Source organism: Narcine bancroftii, chromosome 9, assembly GCF_036971445.1.
Source record: "Narcine bancroftii isolate sNarBan1 chromosome 9, sNarBan1.hap1, whole genome shotgun sequence".
Lineage (NCBI taxonomy): Eukaryota > Metazoa > Chordata > Chondrichthyes > Torpediniformes > Narcinidae > Narcine > Narcine bancroftii.
Window position 1 is genome coordinate 104,952,474 of NC_091477.1, and position 13,892 is coordinate 104,966,365.

At 35.1% G+C, this 13,892-nt stretch overlaps 1 protein-coding gene across 1 annotated transcript in view; it reads left to right on the forward strand.

The window, feature by feature from the left end:
* The window catches only part of ccdc39 (coiled-coil domain 39 molecular ruler complex subunit), a 64,074-nt gene extending 50,643 nt beyond the window's left edge, over positions 1–13,431 (forward strand). The window contains exons 16-20 of the mRNA XM_069897131.1: positions 810–916; positions 3,473–3,613; positions 5,167–5,346; positions 5,732–5,823; positions 13,136–13,431. Of these exons, the coding sequence (XP_069753232.1) occupies positions 810–916; positions 3,473–3,613; positions 5,167–5,346; positions 5,732–5,823; positions 13,136–13,262 (647 nt within the window). The 3' untranslated portion in view covers positions 13,263–13,431. The remainder of the gene's footprint in view (positions 1–809; positions 917–3,472; positions 3,614–5,166; positions 5,347–5,731; positions 5,824–13,135) is intronic.
* The last annotated feature ends 461 nt before the right edge of the window (positions 13,432–13,892 follow it).

The following is a 13,892-nucleotide window of genomic DNA, read 5'->3' on the forward strand; positions in this document are numbered from 1 at the left end:
TGTATGTTTTCTTCTATTTATTGTTGATTAATGACCTAGAAGTAAAACCGGAAAGGTCTCATTTGCACTTAATTTAACAAGCATGTTATTGACACTGCATAAATTGACATTAGAGTTCACTAGAGAAATTCAAATAAGCTGAAAACAGCAGTGTTGGGGGGGCGGGGGGGAGTAGTATTTTTCAGCCATCTACCTAGGGCTTTTGAAATATAAAGTCAATTTTTTTCAATTCTACCGTGCTTTCCATGCCCTTTGCCTCAGTATTGTACTGACCCACATCCAACCCTCTCTCAGCCTCAGCCCATAAACTTGTTCTTGCATCTATTGCCTAGTTTTTTTAAAGTCCCTTTTATACCAGCCACCAACCCAATACATTCCAGGTTAAAAAAAACACTTGCCTTTGTCTCTCCTAAACTTTCCTCCACTCACTTTAAAAATATGTCTTCTGGTATTGACCTGAGGGAAAAATTGCTGGATGTCCACACTATCCTTGCCCTAATAATATGACTTGTTTGTTTCGTTCTGGAATAATTGCTCACTGAGTGCAAGTTCAACCTTGTATATTCAAACGAGAGTGTATATTTCTCACCTTGTTGAAGAAAACTTAAATCCCAATGATTTGAAATATGGGACATGGATTCCTGTGCATAACTAATCTCTAGTTCCCATGCTTCTTTTCAAACGATGGGGCCCTGACTCCAACTCTCCTTTGCAGCTCACCAATGTCCTAGTTCCCTTGTTTCTTTGTGTTGATTTTCCTGTGGTCTGTTGATTTTTTAAAAATTCAACCTTAATTTGTAACACAATAGGTCAAGAGCATGAAGCTAAATTAAAGTTGGAAGAACAGAAACAGGCCATTAATGAAAAATATAGATTTAAACGCAGGCAGATGCAGGAGCTCCAGGAAGATATTCAGGTAATCATTGGTCACATTCCCAATTATACTGTTAAAATATTGTAAAACTGATTAAAATCAGACAAATTTTCTCCAAAAGTTCTCAAATTTCATATTTAGCTGCTTCTTCCAAATGTTGTCTTGTGTGAAGACAGGTCTCAGCAACAGATAGATTTTTGTTTGTTAACTGAGTTTATCTGATCAATTTTTATAAAGTTGTTCAGGAAGGTCTCAGTTCTCAGTCATTTTTTTGACCAATGGAGGCAATACATTGTCAATATTGTGTAGGCAATGGTTCATACTGTAATTTTCATTTCAAATCTGCTGTATATATGAGTTCAGTTCCATTATTTGAGTATAACACACAGCTTTGTATTGTTGATCTGGAATGCTGGAACCACAAGCTAATTTCCTGTACAAAAAACATGAGCATTGTTGGGGATGCTAACATGATGTAGGCCTATGAAGTTTGAGGTTTTCTCTGGAGGTGCAAGGCTCGATACTACCTTGTTACCCCCAAAAAATTGAAATAGTAACGACTTACACTAGTAATGTTACAAAACTCTTCCATTCAATTTTAAAACCGATTGGTATAAAGATGTGCACCCACCTGAGAGCAAACAATTGTTCTAAAATGCAGATAGTGGGTGAAAATATTAATGGAGACATTTAACTACTTTTGCTATTACCTGTAACCTATGACAGAAGTTGAGCAGAAATTAAAGGATTTCATAAGTGTAGCAACAGTTTTTCAGAAATATTATGTGTGTCACAGAAGCAAAAATAAATCTCTACAATGCTGGCTTCCTCTCCAAACAGCTTGAACAACCAGAGCTTTGAACAGGAAATCATGCTTTCAACCAATAACACTAACATTCTACATTCATTTCAACAAGTTAGCACCAAGCATCATCAAACAGCATGTTTAACATACACTTTTTTAAGAATATTTTAATTTTTATAGACTCAAAATACAAACCATATATTTCTGTAATAATTCCTGTAATAATCTGTATTTATCCCCTCCCACCTCCTCACCCCCCCCAACCTTTGTACAACTGAAAGTACAGTCAATTAAATTACATTTATACAATTAAATTAAAAAAAGAAAAGGAAAACTCTAAATGAAACAAAGAAACATGTCGCCTGTATCATGTTCCACTTCTTTGATCACATTAATTTCTCTTCTGGGACGGATTGCTACAGTACCCCTATTTCAAGGGGGTGGGGGGGAGGAGAAGGAACTAATTAATCTGTGTGCCAATATATTTTAAGTAAGGTTTCCAGATTTTAACAAATGTGTTAAGTTTCTTCCTTAGATTGTACGTGATTTTCTCCAGGGGAATGCAATTTTGCATTTCCACATTCCATCGTGTGGTATTTAGTTGTGAGTTGGTTGTCCCAGAAACACTTCCTGGCTACCACCAAGGCAACCATCCACTTCTGTAATTTTTTTAGACTGTCCCCCAGGTAGCCCCAAAAAAATCTTACCTTTGTTCATAACCAGGTGGAATGGACAAGAGTTCCAACCTCCTCACCACACCTTAAGCATATTTCTGAAATTTCTGGCTTTGATTTATGTAATTTTTGTGGTGTGAGGTACAACTGATGCAAGAAATTGTATTGCACCATCCTGTATTAATCCTGTAGCATTGATGATTCCATTCAAGCTATCCAGACACAACTCAAGCCACCACTCTTCATTAATTGTTGTGCCTAAGTCCAACTCCCATTTCTCCCTTGACTTGTGTAAGCCTGACTTAGGGTCCTCACTTTGGAATATGTAATACATCTTTGAGATAAATTTACACACATCCCCCTATCAAATTAGAATCTCCACATTACTACATCTAGGTAAGGTCATAGATGGTCCCAATTTTTCCCTTCAGAAAGACCTTATTTGCAGATAGCAGAAGAATGTTCTATTAGACAAATTGTATTTGTTCAATTGCTCGAATGGCATGAGCTGCCATTCCTCGATACACCTGATCCCTTTCTGACACCAGGTGTCCAGGATTTTATTCCCCAAAGTCAAGGGTATGAAGTTGCTCTGAGTCAAAGGCATTTTGGGAGATAACACCACTTTCAATCCAATACATTGATTTATTCTTTGCCACATGTACTTCAGATGTCAGTCTTGGTCTGCAGTCAACATGACAAATCAGTGGAGGTTGGAGTAACTTTGTGTCTTTTCATGTTAGGGTGAGCAAACAAAATTATTGGTTTGGATTTTACAGGCAGTTTTGTGCAAATTTATTGACAGTTGTTGGTTCATGCTGGCAAGTTTGGGATCTCGGCCTACTGCTCTACCCTCATTAATTTTTTTGAAACCTTCAGTAATTTGTATTCTTCATAAAGTCATAAGCAAGTCCACTTGGAACAACACTTGCTTCTTACTTTGGATTTTAGCATCTGCAGTTTCTTTTCCATTTGTGGGAATGTATATATACTTCTGATTTTTTTATGAATAAATCACACTTAATATTTTTTACATTAAAGACAAGGACAGACATGAATTGAGCAAAAATTCAATTACCTATTAACTGCCTACACAAAAAAAATTGGCTTTTTCCTCAGTGCATGACTAACACTTTGGATAACTTGATGAAGGAAGAAACAGCCCTGCAAATAATTACCAAGGAAAAACAAGACAAGACTGTACATTTCAAAAAGGAACTGGATGATCAGAAAATCAAACTGGAAAGGGTGACCAAACAGGTATGTACAAAAATAGTACTGTGTATGGAATTGTAAGATTCTTAATCATTCACTTTTACATTCAGAAACTACAGGCATCAGTATTCCTTAAAGTCCTTTATATTTTCACGAATTAACAATTCCATGCAGAAAGGCTGGGTTTTCAGTAAGTTTAATTATCAATTGCCATTGAAATTCTGAATTTACTGGCCACCAGCTGATTACACACAATTGCATTTTTCAACTGCACTCGAACATTGGACTCTCAATGAAGCACATGTAAGTGCAGACCTTGTATCAGGAAAACCTTCACCAGGAATTGTGACTGAATTGGAACATCTCTTAAACTATTTACATTTTTTGGAATAGAGTTTTGTTAAACATTTAGAACAACTTTTGTTTATTTTACCTGCTCTTTTGGTATGCTCAAGACGCAAATGCGTGAGGTTTTTAAATAAGGTTTACAGCTAACTATAGGAGAGAAACAAAATTGTGCAGCAGGTGCTGTGATTGTAGTAAAAACACACAAAATGCTGGAAGAACTCAGTAGGTCTTGCAGCATCCATAGGAGGTAAAAATATATTATCCTTACCTCCTACGGATGCTGCAAGACCTACTGGGTTCCTCCAGCATTTCTGTGTTTTTAATTACAGCCAACTATGTACAGGTAAGTTATACTTTTCTACCACCTCCACAATATAATTGTATTGCAGCAAATAAGACCATGATGCCATGTCGTCTCTCAACGTTGAAGTCTAGACTAGCTTGGGCTTACAAATTGAAGATGGTGATCCTCAAAAGTTTGTAATTTTCCAAATGATAAGTGCAAGTACATGCTTTTTAAGAGGTCCTGGCCCAAACATTTTAATATTTACAAAACTTCAAGATTCTATCCTGGCAAAATAAAAATGATATCGCTTGAATTTCTGATGAGGTCATTTATTCTCTTATAAAAGTAGAAAATACTCAGCAATTGCAGAGACAGAAATGTTATATGATGTGCTGAGTCTTTTGAGTATTTTGATTTCATATTTACGTATTTGCTTTTAATCTAATTCATATTTTACAATATTGTACTGAGCAAAAAACAGTGGGAAATCAGTCATGGACCACTCAGACAAGGGTAGAAAATTTAAATCAACAAAGTGAAAAATAAACAGCTTCTACACAGCATTATTAAATTTCAAACTATAAATCTTTAAATTTAACTTGTGCTGTAAATTACTGAACAAATCAGGCACCATCTATAGAGGAAAACTGATAGTTGTGGGTCAGTAACAGTCACAAACATTGCCCAACTTCAAACTCTCACTTTATTCATTCTTGTATCACAAGAGTTAGCTCGCACCCATGCAAATATGTATTCTTAATGTTCAATGATTATTGACCTCCAATTTTTTATGAATAAATTAAACCCAATATAAAATAGAAGCAGCAACTTCTAGAATGCTCGCTAGCTTTGAGGTTCCCCTTCATCCTCTATACTTATCAAATCATTTTATATTATTTTATCATTTTATATTAGTACCTTTTTAAAAAAACTATGACTATTCAATCCTTTTCAAAATAAACAGTGCTCAAAAGTTGTCAAAGACATACGTTCCACTAAGCAAAGTCTTGGAGAAACCTCAGATGAACAAGACATCAATCTTCGTGAACTACGAGATTTCAACAGGTCACTGAATAAGTTATTAGTGGAGGCAATGGATGAGTGTCCAGGTTTGGCTGCAGATCTTCATCTTTACTTTGACCAGGTAAAAAAGATGTATTGACAAGAATAATATTAAATGTTATATTTTGAGAGGAAGTGATTATGACCCTTTTTGTGTACAAATTGGATCCACAGATTGAGCCAAGACAATACAAAGAAGCGACACTTTAAATTGATGAAATGAAGTATCAGAAATGCAAAGTTAGATGTTAAGCTACTGAATATAATCCCATAATTATACAATTTCTTTTGTTCATTTCTACTGGTAAAAAGATCTAAAATATTAATTATGCTATTTGAGGTAATGTTACGAATATTAAAAAATTCTGAACTGTTCAATGCAAGATAAAATCCATTGAATAAAATGCCAATTTAGCATAAAGAGATGTTCTAGTTCTCTCAACCTAATTACAAATATTTTGATTTAGGCTGGCTTGCCATTACCAACTGCTCCAACACCATCACATAGACATCAGAGTTCAAGATCACCATCAATTTGCAGCTCTTCATCATCTGCAAGGTTTGTATCACATAAGTATGCATGTACAAATCATCTATAGCACCTTGACCAAATAATAGCATAATTCATCACATGTGCACTTTTATTGCCAACAGGGTACTTTTAGCCACTGAAAGGGAAATAGATTATATTTTTAACTACATCAGATCAACAGCACAATTTATTTTACACCTCTGCACAAACTTGGTCTTTTTGTTAATGTGATACAGCTGAAAGTATTTCCACATCAGCATTACCATTCCTTAATATTTTTTTTAAAAAGCATCAGGTCATCTCATTTTTATCTTTTCCCAAAGAAAATGATTGTTGTCTGCTCAGTCTTACTGGAATGACTTGGGAATTTATTTTGTACATTGTTCAAACTATTTGAAGTGTTGTTGCACATTTATTTCTATCCATTGAATAATGAATTTAAATGCTTTATTTTAACATGTATCATCACTGATCTTCCTACTAGCATGCACTGCCTTAAACATTTATACAATCAAGTTACCAATTAAGATCATCACTGATCTTCCAACCAGCATGCACTGGCTTAAACATTTATACAATCAAGTTACCAATTAATATAGTTAACAAAATTAATCTTATTTTGTCACTTTGCTCTGTATTAAAATGTTCTAATCAACGGTGTTCAAAAACTTGTTTGTCCAATTATTAAGGCAAATAAAATCACATCTTTTATCTGGAAACAAATCATTCTGAAGCTCCCAGATTTTTGAAAACAAGGTTTTCAAACAGAAATTTATGAATATATATTATAAAAACTTTATTTTTCAATTTTTCATAAATATAGTGTTTAAACTGTTAAACATTTCAAATATAAAATGTTGACAAAAAAAATCACATTTTTACCTCCCTCCACCCACCAATATAAGAATATAACTTAGTGCCCCAACAGAGCTATAGTTTCTTTCTTGATTTTTTTTTCTGGGATATATCATCTTTACATACATTTGAAGGGTCAAGTTTTCACAATAGGACCCCTATATAGTCCAAGTATGGTTGCCCTAGCTTAATAAAAGTATCATTTATTTTTTAAGTTGTGTGTAAATTTTGTCCATGGGCGTGCAACTACACCTCTCCAGCCCATCAAGCACTAAGTAGGGGAGACACTGACTCCTGTTATTCTTGTGTTTCTGCAATATCATGCCAGAATGATCTTACCTTCACACACAACCATGTGCAATGTATCAAAGTTCCAGTTTCGATGCCACACCTAAAGCACATTTTAGATATTTCAGAATTTGATTTATCTATTTTTTTAGCTAATCTATTAGCTATTAGTTTGAACAAAATTTTATAATCAGTATTCAATAATGAAATTGGTCTATATGAAGATGGAAGCAAAGAGTCCTTCCTTTTTTTTTAGAATAACTGTTATCAACACAGTTTTAAACGAGTCAGGTAAGTCCCAAAGATCCTCCATTTGATCTAACAACCCCATAAATATCGGAATTAATAACTCTTTAAATTCTTTATAAAACTCCGGAAAACCATCCTCCCCTGGAGCATTATCATAATTCTGTAACTGTAAATGAATTTGTTAATTCTGTCTTCTCTTCTATGTTTAACTGAGTAAAGTAATTTTGGACAAACATTCATCTATTTTATCCCCATCTTTTAAAGATTCGATTTGTATAATTTCTTATAAAATTTCGTAAACACATCATTAATACTTTGTGTTTTATAAGTAAGATCACCCGAATCTTCTTTTACAGCTACTATTGTTCTTGATACTTGTTCAGTCTTCAACTGCCATGCTAAAACTTTATGCTCTATCTCCCAATTCATAATATTTTTCGTCTTGTATCCCTCTCTACTCCATATGTTTGTATTGTATTAAGCTTCAATTTCTTTAAATCCAATATTTTCCTTTGTTCATAATACCCACGATTTTGCAATTTTTTTTTCATCTTTATTATTTCTTTTTTCCAAAGAATTAACTTCAGACATGTGTTCTTTTTTTCACCTTAGCTGTAAACTTATTATTTGTCCTCTTAAATAAGTTTTCAAAGAATTCCATACCATGAACTTATTAGTTACAGAATGTTCATTCAGGTCCTTAAAAAGATTTATCTATTGCTTCATAAATTCACAAAAATCTTTCCTTTTCAGCAATGCTGCAATTAAACTTCCATCTATAACCTATATTTTGCTCCCCCTCCAATAAAACTGACATAACTAAAGGTGAATGGTCAAACAATATCCTCGCTTGATATTCAATACTATGGACTCTTGTCTGAAGTTGAGAGGTGATTAAAACCTATCTGCACAGGAGTATGTCTTATGCCTATAAGAATAAAATGAATAATCTCTAACATCAGGATGCATCTTCCTCCAACTATCGACAAGTTTCATTTAATTCATAACATTTTTCACATCTTTTGTTACCTTATTTTTAACCATAATTCTTCCTGATCTATCCAATTTGGAATCAAAAGTAAAATTAGTTTCTTTCCATAATTATTTTCCCTTTTGCATGAGCTAATTGCTTAAAAACATGTATAAATTTTCCATCATCTACATTCGGTGCATATATATATTCAAGGTCCAATATTCAGAATTTTTTTGGAATTTATCATCACATACCTCCTCACTTTATCAGTCATTACATCCAATATTTCAAAAGCAAAGAACAAGAATGACCTACAATCAAGAAAAAAGTAGAAAAAGGTACAGAAACTTTTTTATCTTCTGGTGAAATAAAGCAAATGTTAGATTTTTTTGACAATCCATGGAAGTGTTAACTGATGAAGTCAGGAAGAATGGTGATAAGATGGAAAGATTAATGCAACAAGTGGACACTAGATTTGAAATAGTGGATGGAAAAATAAATAAACTTTTTATTTATAAATATTGTTACTCCTCTAACTTTAGAATTAAATGAAGAGAATACCCCTCCTACCCAATCTCTCTTTAATTTCATATGTCCCATTTCCATTGAATGAGTTTCTTGTATAAAAGCCACCTCTACTTTAAGTTTTTTTTATATAACCTTTTTCTCTTTATCAGATTCTAAATTCCATTAATATTACTAATAAATGACAAATTCCCTGCCATTAGACATCAAAATTAAAACTTATATCCATCAGCATCCCCTTCCAACCCAACCCTCCCTATATAATAAACAGTCCAGGCTAAGAACCAAAATAATGAAAAGAAAGGAAGAAAAAAGAAAATATAATTAAAACTCCAGAGGTGCATGATGTTAAAGCGTCTCTATTACCCTGATCTGTATGGGATACAAAACTAGTACATCACCATCACATTCCCAAATAACTCAGTCAAAACATCATACCATCCCTTACTATAAGATTATCAATGAACCTTTTAATCCATTAATCTTATCTAGTATATTAGATCACGTACAATATAGGTTAAACATTCCTCCCCTTTTAAACACTCTTGAAGCTTGATGGACTTTCAGTTACAGCAAAACCTCAGTTATATAATAAATTCAAGTGTCTACAACCATCTGCTGATCTTTAACAGGCAATGAATCGCATATATCTTTGCTTCATTAGGTTCAGTAAAAAATCTATTCCTCCCTCCCGGGACGATTACTTTTGAAACAGCTGGATATCTCAAAACAAAGGCAATAGCCTTTTTTCCCCACAATACATCTTTAACTAGATTAAACTCCTTTCTCTTTTTCAACAAATCAAAACTTATATCTGGATAAAAGAAAATCTTATTTCCATTATGATGTCTTTCTTTAGCTTGTTTCACTGCCAACTCCAATATCTTCTCTCTTACTTCATATACAAGGAATCTGACAAATATTGGATGAGACCTTTGGTCAGGCTGAGGTTTAGGTCTCATGCCCTATAGGTTTATTCTATCTCCAAGTCACTTTGAAATGCAGCCTGACCCAAAGATTTTGGTATCCATCATTGCAGAATTTTTTTTCAAGTTTTGACCCTCATCCCTTTCTTTATCCAACAATCTTGATATTATTCCGTCTACTGAAATTTTCCATCTATTTTTTTGCATTAACTGGTCATGTTTAGCAGCTGCCTCCATTTGTTTTCTTCATTTGATCTTTAATATTTTGAATCCCAAACTTATTCCCTTTAATTTTTCCATCCACTATTTCAAATCTAGTGTCCACTTGTTGCATTAATCTTTCCATCTTATCACCATTCTTCCTGACTTCATCAGTTAACACTTCCATGGATTGTCAAAAAAATCTAACATTTGCTTTATTTCACCAGAAGATAAAGAAGCTTCTGTACCTTTTTCTACTTTTTTCTTGATTGTAGGTCATTCTTGTTCTTTGCTTTTCCAGTTCTTCTTCTTGATCCCCGGAGCTGTCTCTGGAATCATTTAAAAATTTTCCTCTTTTTTGTGCTCTGCATATGTGCGACCTCTTGCGCATGCGCAGTCACTTCTTCACCCGATGTTGGCAGCCATTGTTGGGGAGACCCTGTGCATTAGTGTCCAAGGTCTCCCCAGCTTCTGGCCTTTCTTCTTTAGATACCACCTGACGGACAGCTCCAGGATCCTTTCTTAAGGTTGGCCTCTCTTTCTTGCTCAATTTTTTGTACAACAGTAAGGCCTTTATCCTTCTTTGGTGGCTTTGTTGATGTCTTCTATACATCTTCAGATAGTTCTTAAAATTTCTGTAACTTTTATAGCCTTTTTTGTCATTTTTTCTCAACTTTTTCAAGGAGAGCAGGGATTATCAGTCTAACCCCGCATCATCACTTGGCACACCCACCCAGCCCCCAAACATGATGTTCCAATTTTGTGTTTCCTGTAGAAAAACTATATATGCCTTTAATTTTTTTTAAAGTGTGCCAAAACTCTCTTCTTTTCTATGGATCAGTTTATTCTGTTAATGTTGCAACTGATAAATTTTTAACATTCTATTCATATTTATATTTGTACATATTCAGCTCTATCTTTAGACCCTTTTGCTTATTTATACAATAAAGTGATTTTCCCTTGTTAACAAATATATACATTTCCCCTGCTCTGACAGTAATGTAATCAAGAAACTCCAGAAGCCTGAAAAAAAAACCCATGCTACTGTCCAAGGAAGAACCCCTCCCCTTGGTTTCGGCACCATTTTGAAAAAGATTCTCCCTCTCCAGTGCCATTAACCCCCTCAAGTCAGAGCATCCACCCTCCTACTACCCTGCCAAACATTCTCTGTTGGGCTCTCCATATACCTTTCAATATTACTTTAAACCACCAATATCATATTTGAAAAATATATCTATGGTTTACTTTTTAGTCCTTTTTATCATTTACAGTTCGTTCTATCTTTATTCTTTAACTTCTTTCTGATATATATTTTGGGTCCCCTTTACTGATTTTGAGGAAATTTAACTACTTCTACAGTCTTATAAAATCTTTTGGTTCCCTCTACTATATTGATACTGAGCGTCACTGGGTACAACATCATGCATTTTTATATTCTGTGTTCTTAATTGTCTTTTTACATAGCCAAATTCTTTACTTGGTTTTACAAAAGAAGCACTTAAATCCTGAAAGAATAGTACCTTTCCTCATTCTTTCTCGACTGGTCACCTTTTGCCCTGGCATTCTCCACTGCTGTTCTCAATGTTGCCACCCAATCCCAGTAACTGAAAAATATTACCAATCGTGATCTTTGGTCATCCACTCTCCTGGGGCCAAGGGTCTGATGGGCTCTTTCTATTGGTGAGGCCAAATTTGGAGTACTGTGTACAGTTTTGGTCACCAAATTATAGGAAAGATATAAACAAAATAGAGAGAGTGCAGAGAAGGTTCATGAGAATATTGACAGGATTTCAAGGTTTGAGTTACAGGGAAAGGTTGTGCAGACTGGGGCTTTTTCCTCTGGAGCGTAGAAGATTGAGAGGGGACTTGATAGAGGTGTTTAAGATTTTAAAAGGGACAGACAGAGTAAACGTGGATAGGCTTTTTCAATTAAGAGTGGGGGAGATTCAAACTAGAGGGCATGGTTTAAGATTGAAGGGGGAAAATTATAAGGGGAACATGAGGTGAAATTTCTTTACGCAAAGGGTGGTAGGGATGTGGAATGAGCTTCCGACAGACGTGGTCGAGGCGGGATCATTGGTTACATTTAAGGAAAGACTGGATAGTTACATGGATAGGAGAGGACTGGAGGGGTATGGACCGGGTCCTGGTCAGTGGGACTAGGAGGGTGTGGATTTGTTACAGCATGGACTAGTAGGGCCAAACTGGCCTGTTCTGTGCTGTAAGTGGTTCTATGGTTATAAATAATTTTTCCTTGAATTTTATCACTCCTTACACTTGTGGGATTGAATCTTCTAAGAATTTCACTGGGCCAGTCTCCTCAGTCCCTTCTTTCAGCCCGACAATTCAGACACTATTTCCCCTGCTGAAATTTTCCAATTGGTCTATTTTATTCAGCACCAGTTGTTTATCTGCTTTCCACTTCTTTGTATCTTCCTCCAGGGTTTTCAGATGTTCTCAAGTCAAAATCAGGTTGTTTTCAACCTAGCCCACCCTACTTATTCTGGTCAATAGCCATCGCCAGCAGTTATTTTTTCTGTCCTTTAGTACATTTTCTACCTTGAAGAATCTTTTTTTTTTCCAGTTTATACAAATGTTTATTACAAATTCAAAAGCTGATTTCAAACTACAATATACTAGCCCTTCCCAACTATACTTATCAACGCCTGGACTGGTCCCAACTGCCGAAGCGAGGCAACGACTGCACACCTGTAGTAGGTTGTCGGGACGCCGGTAGCAGCTTCTCCACCTCCCTCGACCGGGACGTTAGCTGGGCTCTACCTTGAAGAATCTTAAGGCCCTTTCATGCCAAGCCTTCGCCTAGAGGTGGGCTATCAGCATGAAGGGAAAAATATAAACTTGCCTTTCATGGACCAGCCCTAAAAGGCTGCTCGAGACGCTATCATGTTGAGTAGCATAGCGCCCTCCAGAGTTGATGGAAACAGGGTGACTGGTGCCGTAATGCCACTTGCCTAGCCAATGTTATTCGTACACGCTGAGTGTCGGCATTTTAAAAATCCTGCTCCTGCGTCCCAGGCCGACGTCACCGCGACATCATCCACCCACAACTAGCCAGCCACTTGCAGCAGTATTACATTCATGCTAGGTGGTGGAGCGTAACCCTTCCCCCAAGAAGGATTCCAGTCTAATCTGAATTTATATGAAGTTTTAATATTTAATTTTATTCTCTAAACAGATTCAAATCAAGGATTCAAATATGTAAATTTTTTTTAGTTCTTCCAACTTTGAGTTAGTTTTTTTAAAATTGGGTCAATTAAATATATCAGTAATCAGTGGCCAATTGCATTTTGACCTTTTTCAGAACTGTTGCGTCATCTCGAGACAGTAGTCGGAGTGGACAAACTTGTGCGACTCCTGTGAATCTAGCTCTGGATCTAACTGGATCTTCACCACAAAATACATCACGGGGAAGCCAGAAGAGTCAATAATATTCTCAAAGCAAGAAGTTACAATATACCGCAACTGACTTTTCCAAAAAAAAACTGATAAAAAAATATAAAAATGCATTTTCACCATTCCACCACATTTGCAATGTAGAATGTAAGCATCAATGCAGTCATTTCATGTAAAAAAATAAATTAATTCATGGAACTTTAAGATCAGTCAAGTTTGCATTGCTTTTATTTAAACAAAACAATTTACTTTCTTGAAATGACCATACAATTGGAACACACTAATTGAATAACCAGCATGTTTGGGAAGAAAGTTTTCAAATATTATCTGGCCTCTAAAATTGATGTACTGTAGGGCAATTCATAAAGGGAGAATGGAACCCTGTTAAGTTTTTAACCAAAGTGAAGAGACATATTTGCAAAGAGCAGAAAGAAACAGCCTTAATCGAAAATGAAATTTGAGATGTGTGTATTGGAACCAGATAAAAGAAACCTCTCATTATAAGCTAAATTCTATTAAAATAGGTACAGTACAGTAGAACAAATTACAAATGTAGTTTGCATTATATTGCCATAGAGAAATGTATTATGGTTAGGAGGCTAGTAAAATACATTAGCTTCTTTAGATAGCTATCGGATGAGGTTGAGAAAAAAAATTGTTTTTAA